General features: G+C 42.8%; 1 protein-coding gene across 1 annotated transcript in view; it reads left to right on the top strand.

The window, feature by feature from the left end:
• Nucleotides 1-4,507: 4,507 nt before the first annotated feature.
• The window catches only part of LOC110485216 (calcium channel, voltage-dependent, P/Q type, alpha 1A subunit, a), a 178,282-nt gene continuing 160,560 nt past the window's right edge, over nucleotides 4,508-22,229 (top strand). Inside the window, exon 1 of the mRNA XM_090197048.1 lies at nucleotides 4,508-6,265. Within this exon, the coding sequence (XP_090053174.1) occupies nucleotides 5,970-6,265 (296 nt within the window). The 5' untranslated portion in view covers nucleotides 4,508-5,969. The remainder of the gene's footprint in view (nucleotides 6,266-22,229) is intronic.

The following is a 22,229-nucleotide window of genomic DNA, read 5'->3' as shown; positions in this document are numbered from 1 at the left end:
AAATAACCATACTAGTGTACAAAAAAATATTTATAGTATGTGAAATTTCGAATGCATGATCTAATGCTCAAATGCATGATCTAATGCTCGATTGCGTTGACTCCCATCATTCGTTCATTTTGGTACAGTGCGTCAATTTATCTGATTATCAGCTGTTGTCAAACACTTGAGTCAGAAAAACAAGTGAATTCTAGTAGATTAAATGCTGAAATGACTATGCAGTGTAAGTATGTAGTAGCCTATGCTGCTATGGGTATTTGGACCCGACCTGTGCTTCTTAATCCTGAGGTGCATTCAGTTCGCTTGAACTTTCACTACGTTGTAGAACGTTTTTTGCTGAACGACACATTTTGCCAAAACGTTCTTGTACGTTCTTGAACAGACATTGAGGGATGTTTGCTCCCGTTTGGTGAGTGTGCGAGGTGTGGCTTGAAGCAATGAGTGACGTATTTAAAGGCCAATGGCCAAGCTCACAGCGTTCCCCAACCCACACCCCAACGTTTTTCAACTGGTCGTTCAGTACAGCGCTGTTTCCGTTCAATTAAACAAACATAAAAACGTACTGAACGCAGCCCTGGTCCTAAGGACCCAAAGGGGTGCACACTTTTTTTTGATACCCTAGCACTACACAGCTGATTAGACAAAACAGAACTGTCTGTGATGCTGAAAATGGTTTGTTGCTGGAACTGTTGCTGTGGGTCGTTTTAAGCACCATGGACAGTTCTGTTGGCCTTGCAGAATCTTGAATGGTTAAGGGAACTATCCATGGTGCTGACATGGTCCAACACAATAAATAGGGTGAATTTTGAATGGGTAGAAGACTGGTAGTGTTGGTATTTGTAAGGGTTGGGGTTAAGGTAAGGGTACGTTTCCTCCCATGGCCTTTCTACCATCGTTACACTGTAAAAACTAAATGCCTAACTCATTAAATGATTTGAATAGTGGCTACTCAAACATCTCCAACTGTCAGTAGAACTCATAAAAGTAGTTCTAACTCATGTCAATAAGATTTCTTATCACTTAAGGTTTTATGAGTACTGTTAACAAATATTATGTTATTTAGTGAATTTAACTTTATGTATTTGTATTCTGCTAAGGTTATGATTAGTTAATATGTTAATGTCAATCTAACATGTATTAAATAAGTTATTCTTACATGACTCTATTATGTTTTACATATTTACTTAAAATAATAAAGTAGTAGTCAGACACATTGATATTAGAGTAAAAACACTTGATTTATCTGTGTTGTGATGATATAGAATTATTACGTTTTTGAAAGTTACCAATATGTAATAGTGCCACATGACTTGTTTGAAGAAAGAAAAGTATATTTCTAAAATAGTATTAAGCAGTTTTAGGTGTAATTGATCATGATGACCGGATATCAAATCCGCTAAATACAGTTAAATAATGAGAGAAGCCATTCCCACCATCAAGAAGGTAATGTGCACCACCACCGCCAATGCAGCACACTGTAATGCGTACAGCTCTACCTCCAGTTACCGCTAGAGGGATGAGCACTGTGTTCAACAATGACTGGTTACAGCTCTACCTCCAGTTACCGCTAGAGGGATGAGCACTGTGTTCAACAATGACTGGTTACAGCTCTACCTCCAGCTACTCCTAGAGGGATGAGAACTGTGCTCAACAATTACTGGTTACAGCTCTACCTCCAGCTACTGCTAGAAGGATGAAGACTGTGCTCAACAATGACTGGTTACAGCTCTACCTCCAGTTACTGCTAGAGGGATGAGCACTGTGTTCAACAATGACTAGTTACAGCTCTACCTCCAGCTACTGCTAGAGGGATGAGAACTGTGCTCAACAATGACTGGTTACAGCTCTACCTCCAGCTACTCCTAGAGGGATGAGCACTGTGTTCAACAATGACTGGTTACAGCTCTACCTCCAGTTACTGCGAGAGGGATGAGCACTATGCTCAACAATGACTGGTTACAGCTCTACCTACAGGTACTGCTAGAGGGATAAGAACTGTGCTCAACAAAGACTGGTTACAGCTCTACCTCCAGTTACTGCGAGAGGGATGAGCACTGTGCTCAACAATGACTGGTTACAGCTCTACCTCCAGTTACTGCTAGAGGGATGAGAACTGTGTTCAACAATGACTGGTTACAGCTCTACCTCCAGTTACTGCTAGAGGGATGAGCACTGTGTTCAACAATGACTGGTTACAGCTCTACCTCCAGTTACTGCGAGAGAGATGAGCACTATGCTCAACAATGACTGGTTACAGCTCTACCTCCAGTTACTGCTAGAGGAATAAGAACTGTGCTCAACAATGACTGGTTACAGCTCTATCTCCAGCTACTGCTAGAGGGATGAGAACTGTGTTCAACAATGACTGGTTACAGCTCTACCTCCAGCTACTGCGAGAAGGATGAGGACTGTGCTCAACAATGACTGGTTACAGCTCTACCTCCAGTTACTGCTAGAGGGATGAGCACTGTGCTCAACAATGACTTGTTTACAGCTCTACCTCCAGCTACTGCTAGAGGGATGAGCACTGTGCTCAACAATGACTGGTTTACAGCTCTACCTCCAGCTACTGCGAGAGGGATGAGGACTGTGCTCAACAATGACTGGTTACAGCTCTACCTCCAGCTACTGCTAGAGGGATGAACACTGTGCTCAACAATGACTGCTAAGGTGGATTATAATGACAAATCATCAAATACATAAAACATCGTTAAACAGGTGGACCACTGAAAATGACTAATCAGAACTACTTAGTACTTACACTTGAAAACATTTACTAATGAATGTAAATCATTTCAGTAGAAGGGACCCTAAATTGTTATGTTCACTACAACAAATACTCATATTCAAGCAACTTCAATCGGTATAGTTCAGAATACATAACGCAAAAAAAGTTAATAGAACACAAAAACAGTTAAGTATTTACAACTTTAAAATAACCATATGGTTGGTGATGTCACTTTATTACTTTAAGATTTCAACACTGCAATACTTTGAGTTGGGTTACTCGAATGGTTCTAGAAACGGTTTTCCACAAAAGTGTACAGTGTATAGAGACGACCTTGTTAGACCTAGATCTTGACGGTGGGTCACTCTCACCGCTGAAGAAAACATTGATCCACGCTTCATGTGATACCCGATACGCGATAACAGTTAAGGTCGCGCAGATATCCGTCGTCTTCTTTCTCCCACAAGAACGTTGTCTCACCATCAAGTTTATATATTGACCAGATGATGACTCCAAATATGGACAAATTCGCAGATCTCCCTTAAGCCCATGTCCTCTTGATCATTTACCATTCAAAGCGGCTGCTATTTCGGGCGGCAATCAATTAAAACCTTTAATCACCTTTAACCTTTAATCACACTGGACCGTGGTTTGGAGGGCTGCTACGCCGCTTCTGTTCTGTTTTCAAAAAGACCAGCACCAACCCAACACGAGTTGCAGAAAGTAGAAACCACAAATACAAAGTCGTATTCATTCATATATTCAATGGGACTTTATAGGCTCCACTTAATTTGCACATCATGTAGCCAGAATTGTGCATTTGATTTCAGAATGCCCGGTAATGGCAATGGACGGGAAGGCCGTACCTTGAGCATTAGTGACATGCATGCCGGACTGAAGAGAGAGGGAGAGGGCGAGAGGGAAGAGCACTAGCACCTGCTCGGATCCAGAGAGAGGGAGAGAGGAACGGGGGTGGAAGAGCGAGAGAGACCGTAGAGGAAGAGCGAGAGACGAGGGAGGGAAAACATCGTCCATTCATTTCCAAATGTCTGCAGCTAAGAATAGCCTGTCGACGTTTCTCTCTGCACGTTCCCTAACGCGGGCTCTCTCTCTCTCTCTCTCTCCTTCCTCTCTCTCTCTCTCTCTCTCTCTCTCTCTCTCTCTCTCTCTCGCACACACACACACACACACACACAAACACACACACACACACACCACACATCTCCCCCGAGAAGCGCGCACGTGTACGCACACTCGCTCGCTGTCTCACGCCAGGGGGTGCAGCCATGAGAAATGTACCCCCACCCCCACCCCACCCCCCCAACCTCTTCTTCCCTCACCAAAACACACATAGCTCACACACAAGGCTGACCTTGACACAGTTACCAGGTCGTTCATGAAATAGCAATAAAAACAAACATAATCATCCACCCATCGCGACCCCCCACACTCTCACAATCACCAAGCAACCATGTCCCTCCGCGGATCTCTTTCACCGCAGAGGTATTTTACGCATTATGTTTTCCATTGATGTGTGCTAGAATGTGTGTACGACAGGGACAGGCATCGTGATTCCAGGGCTGGGCATATGGCTATAGTTCCTAAATAAATCAGGGCTCACCTCACCGTGCACGGGTCTGGAACTTGAACGAAGGGGAGCGAGGAGTGAGTCTGTGAGTGGGGGCTGTGTGCGTCATGTGCTGCAGCGCCTGGCGGCAACACACACATTGGCTACACACACAGGTTTCGGGACAGAGCTTTTCTCAGGCATTCAGCGCTGAATTGATCGGCTCTAGTCGATTAGTAGCCTGTAGTCCAAAATACTGGCGGATCTGGACGGAGACAATTTCGTGTTCTGATCTCTTTAAAAAAAAATATTTCTAGTAATTTCTACTATTTCTAAAGAAAAGGGGGCTATTTCCTTCCTCCCTCTCCATCCATCCATTCTTCCATCTTTCCCTCCCCTAAGGGCCGCTAGACGGATAGCCGAGGAGGCCGTGGAGCGCACTTATTCAGGAAGGGGAGAAAGAGGACGAGCAGGACATAGTTTTTTCCAGCGGGCAGAGGCATTCTGCGGGGCGGGGTTGGTGTTCGAGTTTCACGGTTTCTGCACTGCGCTCGACCCGCTTGTGGAGATCACGATGACTGGTGGCGAGACACCGGAGCGGTGGTGGATGCTCCCCACTCTGCTATGGTGATGTTGCCCGCGTCCAAATGTCCCCTCCTCGGATGAGACCACGTATGAATGGACGGCTGTGCAGGTGATGGAGAGAATATGATCATTGTGTCGAGGGGAACATCATTTAATTGTTGATTCAGCTCTAATATTACCCTACATTACATTACAAACCACGACGGATTTCAATTAAAGATGATTATTGAATGCAAATAAGAAAAATCAACAAATGTCACATTTATCCTTTTCGTGTATAAGGATGCCAGTTAATCTTTGCGCGCGTGTAAAGCGAGTGTGAGGTGGCGGGAGACAAATTAGCCAGTGTACCAAACATTGCGGATGTTACAAAATAAATAAATAATTATAGATTTTTTTCCAACATGTTTTGGTGTCTGAAACGTACCATGGCAATCACGACCAACATGCCCGGTTGAGGGGAAACACTTGGTGGATTTATTTTCTTATTTTTTTATTTTGATAATCTGATTGATTTTAATATTGTGCTGTGGTCATGATGACAACACAACATTTTATCTTCAAGCGAAGCACAAGGGGCTTCTGACGAGCCTATCGCACCGTGGAAATGGTTCGGTAGAAAACGATGGAGCAGCCATGGAGAAGATGAAACATTTATACTAACTCATCTTGGAATGTCCCCAATCTGATATCCCCAATATCCCAAAAGAGCCTTACTCTTATTTTTTGGACATCTAAAAACGACCTGAAGAGGAATTGTGAATCCTACTGCACTGACAGTCCTGCAACAAGCCAAGCTATCCAGCCCACCCCAACCCCACGTTGCATTTTTTTTTTACACCAGCACTTGACCATTAGCACTAACCACAGAGAGAGACCAAAGCCTAGATGGCGTCTTCATCTTGTAAAGGCCGCACCATATAGGCTACCACCCGGCAACTCTCCCCCTATGCAGGTGGAAGAAGCAGAATAAAACAGTTGAGTGTCTGAGCAGTCCGCAAGCAGATGGGATGTAATGTTGTGTGGTCGTGCTGAGCATTCACCTCCTTCTCAGCTACAGCTGCTTTGTAAAGATTTGGTGTCCAGAGAATGGCGCGGTTCGAAAACGAGATGCCGTCCAGGTATGGTGGCGGCCACGGCCATGGACCAGGGCACGGGCATGGACCTGGAGGCCCTGGCCGCGGCGGCAGTCGGCAGGGCGGCCCGCCTGGAGGCCCCGGGGGACAGCGGGTCTACAAGCAGTCCATGGCGCAGAGAGCCCGGACCATGGCCCTGTACAACCCCATCCCGGTGCGTCAGAACTGCTTCACCGTCAACCGCTCGCTGTTCATCTTCAGCGAGGATAACTTTGTGAGAAAATACGCCAAAAAGATTACAGAATGGCCATATCCTTTACATGTTTCTCATCACGGTGTATCATAACATCAGTGCTAAACCCCGAATATCAGGTAGGCCCACTGTACTTGCAATGTTATTATCATAATGGGAAGATGATCTAATGATGGGACCTATCTATGTGACCCTACCATTAGCCAATTAGGTAGGGCATCATTAGGCTAGTGTGAGCATGTAATAATAACAACATAGCCTACTAGACAGCAATACTCAAAGGCCTTCCTGACGCTGTAGTGTGTGGTGATTCAACAGAAACCTGTAGACATGATAGGTTTAGGATCCATTGAATGTTTGTATTTTGGCATCATTGATATGATTTTTGTCATTATGAATAATAACGTTGTTATTAAGGGCATTCAACAATTGCAATCACCAATGGACACTTTTTTTAGAGAGAGAGAGAGAGAGAGAGAGAGATAGAGAGAGAGAGCGAGAGAGAGACAGAGAGAGACAGAAAGAGAGAGACAGAGACAGAGAGAGAGAGAGAGAGAGAGAGAGAGAGAGAGAGAGAGAGAGAGAGAGAGAGAGAGAGAGAGAGAGAGAGACAGAGAGAGACAGAAAGAGAGAGACAGAGACAGAGAGAGAGAGAGAGAGAGAGAGAGAGAGAGAGAGAGAGAGAGAGAGAGAGAGAGAGAAAGAGAGAGAAATGTTTGTAGTGCAGAGCTGCTGGTTGTTGATGTCAGCATGTTCAGTCTCAGCTCAGGAAAAACAGTGGAGGGGAAGGCAAGGAGGGAGGGAGAGAGTATATACTGCCACCATTTCTGCTTAGACTGAGAGAATGGAGTGAACTGGGCCTTGTCCTTATCAGCACACATATCTCTAGGTTTTCACTGATGGATCATGCCTGTGGTGTGCTGGAGTGTATGTGTGTGCCTGTTTCCCCCTGACTGTTTGTGTGTGTGCCTGCATGTGTTTTCTCTGTGTGTGTGTGCGTGCATGTTTGTGTCAGGCCAGACACAACTGCCCCTGACTGTATGTGTATGTGTGTGCCCACTGTGCCCATCTGTGTGTGTGTGCCCACTGTGCCCATCTGTATGTGTGTGCCCACTGTGCCCATCTGTATGTGTGTGCCCACTGTGCCCATCTGTATGTGTGTGCCCACTGTGCCCATCTGTATGTGTGTGCCCACTGTGCCCATCTGTATGTGTGTGCCCACTGTGCCCATCTGTGTGTGTGGCACACTGGACCTACAGTGTCTGCTACTATACTGCCAGTGTTATTTTTTATTTAAAAAAATATAATTTTCTTTATTATTTTCTCCTAACCCTACTCACCCCTCTGCTAATTGGAGTAAACTAATGGACAACAACACTTAGGCTTTTTCTTCCAGTTTCTACATTTTTACAGACACAATGCACCTTACGACAGTTATCTTCTGTTTGTTTTTAACCCCTTCAGTCTTAGTGTTAGCATAGCCCCATTTTGGGAGAAACAGGGAGTGATTTGGACAATGTCTGTTCTCCAGTTGGAAGCTGTGAGGCTGTCAGGACGAGAGGAAAGTAGTATAATGATTGCATTGATCTGTAGTGATGGGTCAGAAATGATACACTCTAATTGGCCTGCTGCTCTGGCAAATGGATGAGATTGTTTTAAGGCTTTTGAATCGTATCTGTTCAATTGTTTGAATGGAGATTGAACACAGATGTGTGTGAAATATGTTCAATACATGTACTCTATGAGCATGTGCGTGAGCTTGTCTCTGTACCGTTTTGAAAAAGGGATTTTGAATATGTATTGAATGTGTTAGATTGTGGACATGGTCTCTTCCACACCCGCACACCCCTACCTAGTTCAGATGGTTTTGTCCTCTCTGGTTTTGTTTGAACATGCTGGATGTTGATCTAAGTGTGTTCAGGGTAATAGTTTAGCAGTTTCTCATCTTCTTCCTCTATCACCCTTTCTCTCTTCTTCTCCACATCTCCCTCTCTTCCTACATCTCTCTCTCCTGCTTTTCTCTCTTCCCTCCATTCCTCTATCATCGCCTTCTCTCCCTCTGTCCCTCTCTCTCTCACTCTCACACCCTCTCTCTCTGCCTCCTCTCCCTCCTCCTCTATCTACCTTCTCCTATATTTCCTATCTTCCTCTCTCTCTCCCTCGATCTCCCTCCTCCTCTATCTCCCTCCTCCTCTCTCTCTCCTCATCTATCACCATTTGACTCATGTTATCCATAAGATAAGGGTTTAGGTCAAAGTAACTATGTGAAACAAACTGAAAGCCGGCAGAATGGTCGTTCACACATATTCTCATGCAGCAGTGAAAGAGGGTGACTTTATTTCTCACAAATCCATATATGTATTGTGATTCTCACGATTCTATATGTATTGTGATTCTCATGATTCTATATGTATTGTGATTCTCACAAATCTATATATGTATTGTGATTCTCACGATTCTATATGTATTGTGATTCTCACGATTCTATATGTATTGTGATTCTCACGATTCTATATGTATTGTGATTCTCATGATTCTATATGTATTGTGATTCTCATGATTCTATATGTATTGTGATTCTCATGATTATATATGTATTGTGATTCTCATGATTCTATATGAATTGTGATTCTCATGATTCTATATGTATTGTGATTCTCACAAATCTATATATGTATTGTGATTCTCACGATTCTATATGTATTGTGATTCTCACGATTCTATATGTATTGTGATTCTCACGATTCTATATGTATTGTGATTCTCATGATTCTATATGTATTGTGATTCTCATGATTCTATATGTATTGTGATTCTCACGATTCTATATGTATTGTGATTCTCACGATTCTATATGTATTGTGATTCTCACGATTCTATATGTATTGTGATTCTCATGATTCTATATGTATTGTGATTCTCATGATTCTATATGTATTGTGATTCTCACGATTCTATATGTATTGTGATTCTCACGATTCTATATGTATTGTGATTCTCATGATTCTATATGTATTGTGATTCTCATGATTCTATATGTATTGTGATTCTCATGATTCTATATGTATTGTGATTCTCATGATTCTATATGTATTGTGATTCTCATGATTCTATATGTATTGTGATTCTCATGATTCTATATGTATTGTGATTCTCATGATTCTATATGAATTGTGATTCTCATGATTCTATATGTATTGTGATTCTCATGATTCTATATGTATTGTGATTCTCATGATTCTATATGTATTGTGATTCTCATGATTCTATATGTATTGTGATTCTCATGATTCTATATGTATTGTGATTCTCACGATTCTATATGTATTGTGATTATCATGATTCTATATGTATTGTGATTCTCATGATTCTATATGTATTGTGATTCTCATGATTCTATATGAATTGTGATTCGATACTGCGATTTGACTGTAATTTGATGTTCTAAACGTATTTCTCAGCTAGAGCATGAGAAAATGACTTTTGATCAGACATGGAAATAAAAGTGCTGAAAAAATGTTGTCTCACTATTTAAAAAGAAGACGGAGAACAAGCTAATAAAAACGAAGCAAGATAGCAAGATAAAAACTACCTGCGTTTCGGCGCAGGTACAGCTGATTAGCGCTAGGTAACGCAACACACGCATACACGCACGCACACACACATTCACGCACGCACACACACACACACACCACGCGGCAGCAGGTAGCCTAGTGGTTAGTGCGTTGGACTAGTAACTGAAAGGTTGCAAGATTGAATCCCCGAGCTAACAAGGGAAAAATCTGTCGTTCTGCCTCTGAACAAGGCAGTTAACCCACTGTTCCTAGGCCGTCATTGAAAATAACAATTTGTACTTACCTGACTTGCCTAGTTAAATAAAGGTTAAATAAAAACACACACACCACACACACTTTCAAGAAACCAATATCCAATAACACACTTTAGTACATTGTAACGCACACAGATACACAGTATTGATGGGGGAAGAAATCGGTGCAGTTGGACAACATTATATCAATACTTTGACTCTCCAAGTATCTATTTGTAAAAATAAATAAATACACAGTACCAGTCAAAATTTTGGACACACCTACTCATTCCAGGGTTTTCCTTATTTGTACTATTTTCTACATTGTAGAATAATAGTGAAGATGTCAAAACCATGAAATAACACATATGGAACCATGTAGTAACCAACAAAGTGTTAAACAAATCAAAACATATTTAAAATTTGAGATTCTTCAAAGTACCCACCCTCTGCCTTGATGACAACTTTGCACACTCTTGGCATTCTCTCAACCAGCACAATGCATTTCAATTAACAGGTGTGCCAATCAGTTGTGTTGCGACAAGGTAAGGGTGGTGTACAGAAGATAGCCCTATTTGGTAAAAGACCAAGTCCATATTATGGCAAGAAAAGCTCAAATAAGCAACCAGAAACGACAGTCAAGCATTGCTTTAAGACATGAAGGTCAGTCAATCTGGAAAATTTCAAGCAGTTTGAAAGTTTCTTCAAGTGCAATCACAAAAAACATCAAGCGCTATGATGAAACTGTGTCTCATAAGGACCGCCAAAGGAATGGAAGACCCAGAGTTACCTCTGCTGCAGAGGATAAGTTCATTAGAGTTAACGGCACCTCAGATTGCAGCCCAAATAAATGCTTCACAGAGTTCAAGTAACAGACATCTCAACATCAACTGTTCAGAGGAGACTGTGTGAATCAGGCCTTCATGGTCGAATTGCTGCAAAGAAACCACAACTAAAGGACACCAATAAGAAGAGACTTGCTTGGGCCAAGAAACACGAGCAATGGACATTAGACCAGTGGAAATCTGTCCTTTGGTCTGATGAGCCCAAATTTGAGATTTTTGGTTCCAACCGCCATGTCTTTGTGAGACGCAGAGTAGGTGAACGGACAATCTCCACATGTGTGGTTCCCACCGTGAAGCATGGAGGTGGAGGTGTGATGGTGTGGGGTGATTTGGCGGTGACACTGTCTGTAAGGCACACTTAACCATTATGGCTACCACAGCATTCTGCAGCGACACTCCATCCCATCTGGTTTGGGCTTAGTGGGACTATCATTTGTTTTTCAACAGGACAATGACCCAACACACTTCCAGGCTGTGTAAGGGCTATTTGACCAAGAAGGAGAGTGATGGAGTGCTGCATCTACCATAAGACGCCTCCAACGTCGTTTTAGAGAATTTGGCAGTAGGTCCAACCGGCCTCACAACCACAGACCACGTGTATGGTGTTGTGTGGGTGAAGCGGTTTGCTGATGTCAACATTGTAAACAGACTGCCCCATGGTGGTGGTGGGGTTATGGTATTGGCAGGCATAAACTATGGACAAAGAACACAATTGCATTTTATCGCTGGCAATTTGAATGCACATAAATACCGTGACGAGGTCCTGAGGCCAATCGTCGTGCCATTCATCAGCCACCATTACCTCATGTTTCAGCATGATAATGCATGGCCCCATGTCGCAAGGATCTGTACACAATTCCTGGAAGCTGAAAATGTCCCAGTTCTTCCATTCACCTGAATACTCATTAGACTTGTCACCCATTGATCATGTTTGGGATGCATTATATTCCAGTTACTGCCAGTATCTAGCAATTTCAGACAGCCATTGAAGAGGAGTAGGACCACATTCCACAGGCCACAATCAACAGCCTGATCAACTCTATGTGAAGGAGATGTGTTGTGCTGCATGAGGCAAATGGTGATCACACCAGTTACTGACTGGTTTTCTGATACACACCCCTGCCTTTTTTATGTTATCTGTGACCAACATCTGTATTCCCAGTCATGTGAAATCCATAGATTAGGGCCTAATTTATTTATTTCAATTAACTGATTTCCTTATATGAGCTGATACTCAGTAAAATATTTGAAATTGTTGCATGTTGCGTTTATATTTTTGTTCAGTGTATGTATAGAGAGATTTTTTTTAACAAATTGATATTTGGAGCCAATGTATCAATATAATATAGTCCAAAATACTATTGTGATATGTAGCTGTACCAAGTTCTTCCCCCATCACTACTGTGTTACCATGTGTGTAATTTGACATTGGTTTCTGGAAAGTGTGTGTGTGTGTGTGTGTGTGTGTGTGTGTGTGTGTGTGTGTGTGTGTGTGTGTGTGTGTGTGTGTGTGTGTGTGTGTGTTCATACTCACTGCAGTATCAGGAAGAAGGAGGAGAGACTGAGAGGGGAAGAGAGGGGAGGAGAGAGCCAAAGAGGAAGAGGAAAGAGTTAGATTGAGACGGTAGAGACAGAAAGATAGAGAGAGACAGAGAGAAACAGAGAGAGACGGAAAGAGACAGAGAGAGACAGAGAGAGAGGGAGAGAGACAGAGAGAGACAGAGAGAGACCGAGTGAGACAGAAAGATAGAGAGAGACAGAGAGAGAGGGAGAGAGAACAAAAAAAGAGAGAGAGAGATAGAAAGAGAGAGGGGGGGGGATAACTGCCTGTCTGTGTCTAAATCATTTAAAATGGAGCGGGAGAAAGATGAGGAAGAGCTGTATGAGCTAAGACCAAGATACCACCGCAGATCACAGACACGCACACACACTTTTGGGGTTTTACCACAAAAAGTAATGCTACTATTTTCCTCTCTTGCTCCCTCTTACTTCCCCCTCTCCCCTCTCTCTGCATGCTGACTGATAGGATGTGAAGTTTTATATTTTCCTCTCATGTTCCTTTACCTGTACTTCCTTTCTCTTACTCACATCCAATCCATCACTCTCTCTATACTTCTCCCTCTTCTTCCATCCAATCCATCACTCTCTCTATACTTCTCCCTCTTCTTCCATCCAATCCATCACTCTCTCTATACTTCTCCCCCTTCTTCCATCCAATCCATCACTCTCTCTATACCTCCTCTTCTTCCTTCCAATCATCACTCTCTCTATACTTCTTCCTCTTCTTCCATCCAATCCATCACTCTCTCTATACCTCCTCTTCTTCCTTCCAATCATCACTCTCTCTATACTTCTCCCTCTTCTTCCTTCCAATCCATCACTCTCTCTAATCGTCTCCCTCTTCTCCCTTCCAATCATCACTCTCTCTATACTTCACCCTCTTCTCCCTTCCAATCCATCACTCTCTCTATACTTCTCCCCCTTCTTCCTTCCAATCCATCACTCTCTCTATACTTCTCCCTCTTCTTTCATCCAATCCATCACTCTCTCTATACCTCATCTTCTCCGTTCCAATCATCACTCTCTCTATACTTCACCCTCTTCTTCCTTCCAATCCATCACTCTCTCTATACTTCTCCCTCTTCTTCCTTCCAATCCATCACTCTCTCTATACTTCTCCCTCTTCTTCCTTCCATTACATAACTCTCTCTATACCTCCTCCTCTTCTCCCTTCCAATCCATCACTCTCTATACCTCCTCCTCTTCTCCCTTCCAATCCATCACTCTCTCTATACTTCTCCCTCTTCTTCCTTCCAATCCATCACTCTCTCTATACCTCCTCCTATTCTCCCTTCCAATCCATCACTCTCTCTATACCTCCTCCTCTTCTTTCTTCCTATTCCATACCAATAACCATCATCCAATAACCATCATCCAAAATTCCATGACTGTTACAGCCTTAATTATCCATTAGAAATCTAAACCAGGCTACTCTGACCTGACTATACCTTTGCCAAGCCCACCCTTGTGGGAAATACATGGATATACACTGAGTTTACAAAACATTAGGAACACCTACTTTCTCCATGACATAGACTGACCAGATAAATTCAGGTGAAAGCTGTGATAATTTATTGATGTCACTTGTTTAATCCACTTCAATCGGTGTCCATGAAGGGGAGGAGACAGGTTAAAGGATTTTTAAGCCTTGAGACAAATGAGACATGGATTGTGTGTGTGGGCCATTCAGAGGGTGAATGGGCAAGACAACAAAATGTAAGTGCCTTTATAAAGCTGCTGGGTTTTACACGCTCAACAGTTTCCTGTGTGCATCAAGAATGGTCCACCACCCAGAGGACATCCAGACAACTTGACACAACTGTGGGAAGCATTGGTAGTCAACATGGGCAGCATCCCTGTGGAAAGCTTTCGACACCTTGTAGAGTCCATGTTCTGATGAATTGAGGCTGTTCTGAGGGGAAAAGGGCTGGTCCAACTCAATATTAGGAAGGTGTTTTTAATGTTTTGTCCACTCAGTGTATCTGTGTGTGTGCCTCTCAGGCCCACTCTGATTGCCTCATATCACTGACTACTGTCTATTGTCTGGTAACAGATGTGTGAATTGATCCATATTATGATTCCCTGGGAAGGCTCTACTCTCTACTCTCACATACAACAACATGCTAAAACTGAACCAGGATCAGTATTTGCAGGCCAGCTCAGGTTATCTGGCAGGTTGAAACTGACCTATGAACAGTTTTAACAACAGTCATATTCCCTAGTCCCACTTAACGGTGCAGATTGTGCCACGTCATTCTGATGACCCAAGTTTGTGAGTCACGTTGAGTAACGTATCTGAAGTTAGGATTTCAATTTGATTTCAATTATTAGATATTTTAATCTTTAACTCTGGACTGTTGAAAATGACTCATAAGTAACCACTTCCCTGTAGTTTACACCTAACATTTGGAGACCTAACTGGAGATTCTGTGTCGTTAGCTCGGTTTCCATCCGACTGGCGAGACATGTTCATGTGAATCTAACACAATCTGCATGAAGGAAATATGAGTATTTCCCCACCAGTGTTGTGTTTCCACCAGACGGACTTGTTGCGGATAAAATCAGTGCGTGGTGACGTAGTGCACACAAAATGTACTTTTTAATTTACGTTTCCTGTACCGAATAGAAAACGAAAGTTCAATGTCTTTCCATCGCATTTTCAACTCTACTGAGACGTGGTTATAGGTCAATAAAGGGTGTTACATCTGTCAAAGCTTGTGTATTTCTCCTACTGCTGTTTGTAGCTTATAGGCCCAGTCCTGAATTGAGAGAAGTGCACCTTTTGTGTAAATCATACATTGAAGACAATGGGACATTTGTGAGAGCATTTGACTTAAGCACAGTTAGGATTGGAGCCTATGTGTTTATCTCAGGATGCCTTCTACTGTATTCTTGTTGATGTGTGTGGTGCCCTTGGTTGGGTGGATCTACTGTTTCCAGACCTCAGCCAGGTGGGGCTATCAGTCTCCTGGGGTTTCAGCTTAGTCCTTGTTATTTGACCTGTTATTATAACATTTCGTCCTTGTTCTAATCAATAGCAGATATAATGGCTTTTCAGAGGTGTGTTTGAAGTGATGCGCTGCAGGGAGATACCGTGGTCCAAGCCCAGGCCTTGTGATCAGATGTGTAACTTACCAACCTGGCCTCAGGGCAATTCGTAAGATTTGGTATGCAAATGTGTTTCCCTCCATTTAGTATGATATGTTATGCAATATTAGGTTACATTATGAATGGAATAGTAGTCGTACATTATCATACTAATTAGAGGACGTATAGTATCGTACATCTTACCCGGTTATGCAATATCATACTATTTGGAAGACCTAACTGATCATACATCTTGGAGGTTGTTACAGCTCTATTTGTTGTATTTATTTACTTATTTATTTATGAGGGCAAATCATACTCAATGAACTGGAGTATAGCACAAAACTAATAGGTATCAGAATAAAAACGTCTATAACAACAATGCCAATGACATCAACAATAACAAAAAGTTAATTGAGTATGATTTGCCTTCAAAAGTAATTGAATAAATAAATACAACAAGTATTTCCCTGAGCTCTGGCTGCTTATTGCACCATAACAACGAAGGAGAATTTCAAGGAGAATTTACTTTGCTGGTTAGGAGAACAAACAACGAAGGTTAGGAGAATTTACTTTGCTGGTTAGGAGAACTAACAACGAAGGTTAGAAAAATTGACATAACAGGCTCGGTGAATTAGTTTAAGGTTAGGAAAATGGTTAGGGGAAGGGTTAGTTTAAAATTCAGTAAAACTTTATTTTAAGGGTACCTAATAAACCATTTATAAGGCATTTATAAATTGTGTGTTCACCATGTATTAATCATTACTCCCACATTTACAAATGTTAGTAAGCTAATTATTATGTATATGTCATTAAACATCCTGTATTGTGTGCTAATTCTTTTAACAGGTACTGCTGGAATGTCTTCCGATGGCAAACCCATCTTTTTGTGAGAAATTACACTGCTCACTCGAAACATTTCTAAACTATTTATAAAGTGTAAATAGCGCTTACTTTAGATTAGGGACTTTAGAACAATTTCAGCCAGTAGTTTCGAAAGTGGTGCTTGAGCCAAAACGATCTCTGTTTCTTCAGTACTATGTCATCCATTCTTCAGTACTATGTCATCCATTCTTCAGTACTATGTCATCCATTCTTCAGTACTATGTCATCCATTTTTCAGTACTATGTCATCCATTCTTCAGTACTATGTCATCCATTCTTCAGTACTATGTCATCCATTCTTCAGTACTATGTCATCCATTCTTCAGTATTTCTTATATTTTTTTGCTATTCGAACAGTTATTACGATGACCACGGTTATTTTGTCTGACCAATAACCATCATCCAAAATTCCATGACCATTACAGCCTTTATTATCCATTAGAAATGTAAATTCACCCAGTCTGAAAACCAGGCTACTTTGACCTGGCTATAGCTTAGCCAGGCCCACCCATGTAATGAGTATCTATAGCGTGGATATACAGTGGATTCGGAAAGTATTCAGACCCCTAGACTTTTTCCACATTTTATTACGTTACAGCCATCAATACACACAATACCCCATAATGACAGTTTTTTTTTTTTTTTTAACATTTTTGCAAATGTATTACAAATAAAATACTGAAATATCACATTTAGAGACCCTTCACTCAGTACTTTGTTGAAGCACCTTTGACTGCGATTACAGCCTCAAGTCTTCTTGGGTATGGTGCTACAAGCTTGGCACACCTGTATTTGGGGAGTTTCTCCCATTCTTCCCTGCATATCCTCTCATGCTCTGTCAGGTTGGCGCTTCGCTGCACAGCTATTTTCAAGTCTCTCCAGAGATGTTCGATCCGGTTTAAGTCTGGGCTCTGGCTGGGCCACCAATGGATATTCAGAGACTTGTCCTAAAGCCACTCCTGCATTGTCTTGGATGTGTACTTAGGGTCGTTGTCCTGTTGGAAGTTGAATCTTTGCCCCCGTCTGAAGTCCTGAGCTCTCTGGAGCAGGTTTTCATCAAGGATCTCTCTGTGCTTTGCTCCGTTCATCTTTCCCTCAATCCTGTCTTCCAGTCCCTGTCACTGAAAAACATCCCGGCTGCATGATGCTGCCACCTCCAGAGTGATGCTTGGCATTCAGGCCAAAAAGTTCAATCTTGGTTTCATCAGACCAGATAATCTTGTTTCTCATGGTCTGGGATTCCTTTAGGTGCCTTTTGGCGAACTCCAAGCTGCCTGTCATGTGACTTTTACTGAGGAGTGGCATCCGTCTGACCACTCTACCATAAATTACTGATTGGTGGAGTGCTGCAGAGATTGTTGTCCTTCTGGAAGATTCTCCCATCTCCACAGAGGAACTCTGGAGCTCTGTCAGAGTGACCATTGGGTTCTTGGTCTCCTCCCTGACCAAGGCCCTTCTCCCCAGATTGCTCAGTTTGGCTGGGCTGCCAGCTCAAGGAAGAGTCTTGGTAGTTCCAAGAACAATGGAGGCCACTGTGTTCTTGGGGACCTTCAATGTTGCAGACATTTTTTGGTACCCTTCCACAGATCTGTGCCTCGACACAATTCTGTCCAGGAGCTCTACAGACAATTCCTTCGACCTCATGGCTTGGTTTTTGCTCTGACATGCACTGTCAACTGTTGGACCTTATATAGACAGGTGTGTACCTTTCCAATCATGTCCAGTCAACTGTGTTTACCCCAGGTTGACTCAAATCAAGCTGTAGAAACATGTCACGGATGATCAACGGAAGCAGGATGCACCTGAGCTCAATTTCGTGTCTCATAGAAAAGGGTGTGAAAACTTATGTAAGTATGGTATTTCTGTTTTTTATTTGTTATACATTTGCAAACATTTCTAAAAACCTGTTTGCACTTTGTCATTATGGGGTATTGTGTGTCGATTGATGACACTTTTATAATAAGGATGTAACGTATCAAAATGTGGACAAAGGGAACGGGTCTGAATACTTTCTGAATGCAATGGGGAATGTACTGAGTGCTGAATACTTTCTGAATGCACTGGGGAATGTACTGAGTGCTGAATACTTTCTGAATGCACTGGGGAATGTACTGAGTGTACAAAGCATTAACAACTCTTTCCATGACATAGACTGACCAGGTGATTCCAGATTAAAGCTATGATCCCGTTTTGATGTCACTTTTTAAATCCACTCAATTATTGTAGATGAAGGGGAGGAGACAAGTTAAAGACTGATTTTTAAGCCTTGAGACAATTGAGACATGGATTGTGTATGTGTACCACTCAGAGGGTGAATGGGCAAGACAAAAAAGTGCCTTTGAACGGGGTATGGTTGTAGGGGCCAGGCGCACTGGTTTGAGTGTGTCATGAACTGCAACGCTGATGGAGTCAACATGGGCCTGAATCCCTGTGCTAAGCTCTCGATACCTTGTGGAGTCCATGTCCCGATGAATTAAGGCTGTTCTGAGGGAAAAGGGGGGTGCAACTCAAAATTAGGAAGGTGTTCTTACTGTATGTAGTTCTGTCCTTGAGCTGTTGTTGTCTAATGATGTTCTGTATAATGTCATTCTGTATTATGTTCCATGTTTCGTGTGGACCCCAGGAAGAGTAGATGCTGCTTTTGCAACAGCTAATGGAGACCCTAATAAAATACCAAACACCAAATACCAGTGTATATCATGTTTAGATAGGTAATGCTACTCTCTCTCTCTTTCTCCCTCTCTCTCTGTCTATACCCTTCCCTTTCACTACCCCCTCCTCTCTCTCTCCATCTCTCAGTCTTGCATTCTAGCTTTCTGCTGAATTATTCCGTGTTGATGGCAGGCTGGTACTGTATGTGTGTATTTCAGTGTGTATATGTGTCTGTATATGTGTGTGTATATGTGTGTGTATATGTGTGTGTGTGTGCATATGTGTGTGTGTATATGTGTGTGTATTTGAGTATGTGTGTGTTTGTGGAGAGCGGGGGGGTGACGTGGAGCAATGCTATTTTTGGGAGCCGGGTGCAGAGTGCGGAGAAAGAGAACGAGAGAGACAAAGAGGGAGAGCAAGAGAGAGAAATAACGAGAGAGAGACAGACAGCAAGACAAAGACAGAGAGAGAGAAATAGACGGAGAGAGAAAAATAGAGAGAGAGAGCATTGTTAATGGATGGCTTCTTCATGCTCGACTTCTTTAGTCACATGGTCATGCTGCTACCAGACAAACCTGCTCTCTGTGTAGACACCTGCCTCTACCTGCAGTACACGCACGCACGCACACACACACACACACACACACACACACACACACACACACACACACACACACACACACACACACACACACACACACACACACACACACACACACACACACACACACACACACACACACACACACACACACACACACACAGCATAACACAAGGTGACAGTGACAAGTGTGACACAGGGGCATGAGCCATATGGGCTAGAGAGGGCCAGAGTGAGGCCAGGCGCTGCAGGGACAGGTACAGCCACAGAGGCTAAACTGAGGCTAGAGGTAGAAGGTATTATACCGTTTTTTACAATCACTTTGGCACTAATTTCGGAACCTTGATGTCATTTTTCAAAACTCTAGACACAAAACTCACAACCAATGATCAAAATGCAAATTTTTCAAAACTCTTAACACTTTTTCCAATTGCTTGGATACAATACACATAAAGCTAAGATAATTTGTTCAATGAACTAAAATCACCTGTTCAAAATGACACAACTTAACATCAAAGTATTACCATTTCAAAATGCAATTCACACATTACATCTGAAATGACTGTCTATTCATTTCATTACAATTATCTAACTATCAATTGATACAACTGCTCAAAATGATAAGTAACTGTTGCATTACTCTTAATGCATAGTTTTATGGAAACTGACAAACAATATGTTTAGATCATGAAAGTTTCAGGATAACGAAATCTATTGACACCAATTACTGTGGAACATGAACCAATTGGACTACATTATCTATGGATGTAATATTTCATCATCATTCTTTATCAGACACTGTTTCTATGGTCCCATGTACCACTTTTCCAGACCATGTTTTCAGATTTGACATCATGTATACTCACTTTATTAGGTACACCTATCTAGGTGTGGGGGACCCCCTTTTGCCTCCACAAAAACCTGAATTATTCACGGTGTTTTACGTTAAGAGATGCCCTTCTGCACACCACTGTTTTAAACCGCTGCTATTTGAGCAGGTTGAAATGAGTCTGGACATTCTCCTCTGACCTCTCTCATTAACAAGGTGTTTTTGCCCACAGAACTGCCCCTCACTGAATGTGTTTTGTTTATCGCACCATTCTCTGTAAACTCTAGAGGCTGTAGTGAGTAAAAATCCCAGGAGGGCAGCTGTTTCTGAGATGCTGGAACCACCATGTGTGGCATCAACAATCATACCACGGTCAAAGTTGCTTAGATTACTCATCTTGCCCGTTCTAATGTTTGGTCAAACAACATCTAAAGCTCTCTACCCTATATACTCTATATACTGAGTTGCAGGCAGCCACATGATTCACTGTTTGAATGCAACCTTCCTTGATGAGCTAAATCAGGTCTGTAGAGATGATGGCATGACCTATGTCATTGTGTGGGATAATGTCAGGTTCCACCATGCTCAAATGGTGCAAGCATGGTTTCAGGCCCATCCACAATTTACCACCCTGTACTTACCACCGTACTCTCCTTTCCTTAACCCGATTGAGGAATTTTTCTCCACATGGAGGTGGAAGGTATATGATAGGCGCCCTCACGAACAAGCCACCCTTCTCCAGGCCATGGATGACGCATGCAATGACATCACGGCAGACCAGTGTCAGGCCTGGATTCACCATGCAATGACATCACAGCAGACCAGTGTCAGGCCTGGATTCACCATGCAATGACATCACGGCAGACCAGTGTCAGGCCTAGATTCACCATGCAATGACATCACGGCAGACCAGTGTCAGGCCCGGATTCACCATGCAATGACATCACGGTAGACCAGTGTCAGGCCTGGATTCACCATGCAATGACATCACGGCAGACCAGTGTCAGGCCCAGATTCACCATACAATGACATCACGGCAGACCAGTGTCAGGCCCAGATTCACCATACAATGACATCACGGCAGACCAGTGTCAGGCCCAGATTCACCATACAATGACATCACGGCAGACCAGTGTCAGGCCCGGATTCACCATACAATGACATCACGGCAGACCAGTGTCAGGCCCAGATTCACCATACAATGACATCACGGCAGACCAGTGTCAGGCCCGGATTCACCATACAATGACATCACGGCAGACCAGTGTCAGGCCCAGATTCACCATACAATGACATCACGGCAGACCAGTGTCAGGCCCAGATTCACCATACAATGACATCACGGCAGACCAGTGTCAGGCCTGGATTCACCATGCAATGACATCACGGCAGACCAGTGTCAGGCCCAGATTCACCATACAATGACATCACGGCAGACCAGTGTCAGGCCCAGATTCACCATACAATGACATCACGGCAGACCAGTGTCAGGCCCAGATTCACCATACAATGACATCACGGCAGACCAGTGTCAGGCCTGGATTCACCATACAATGACATCACGGCAGACCAGTGTCAGGCCCAGATTCACCATACAATGACATCATGGCAGACCAGTGTCAGGCCCAGATTCACCATACAATGACATCACGGCAGACCAGTGTCAGGCCCAGATTCACCATACAATGACATCACGGCAGACCAGTGTCAGGCCCAGATTCACCATACAATGACATCACGGCAGACCAGTGTC

The sequence above is a fragment of the Oncorhynchus mykiss genome, chromosome 13 (genome assembly GCF_057628025.1).
Source record: "Oncorhynchus mykiss isolate SJ-2025 chromosome 13, ASM5762802v1, whole genome shotgun sequence".
Taxonomy (NCBI): domain Eukaryota; kingdom Metazoa; phylum Chordata; class Actinopteri; order Salmoniformes; family Salmonidae; genus Oncorhynchus; species Oncorhynchus mykiss.
The sequence above is the reverse complement of the archived record's forward strand: the minus strand, read 5'-3'. Positions and strand labels throughout refer to the sequence as shown.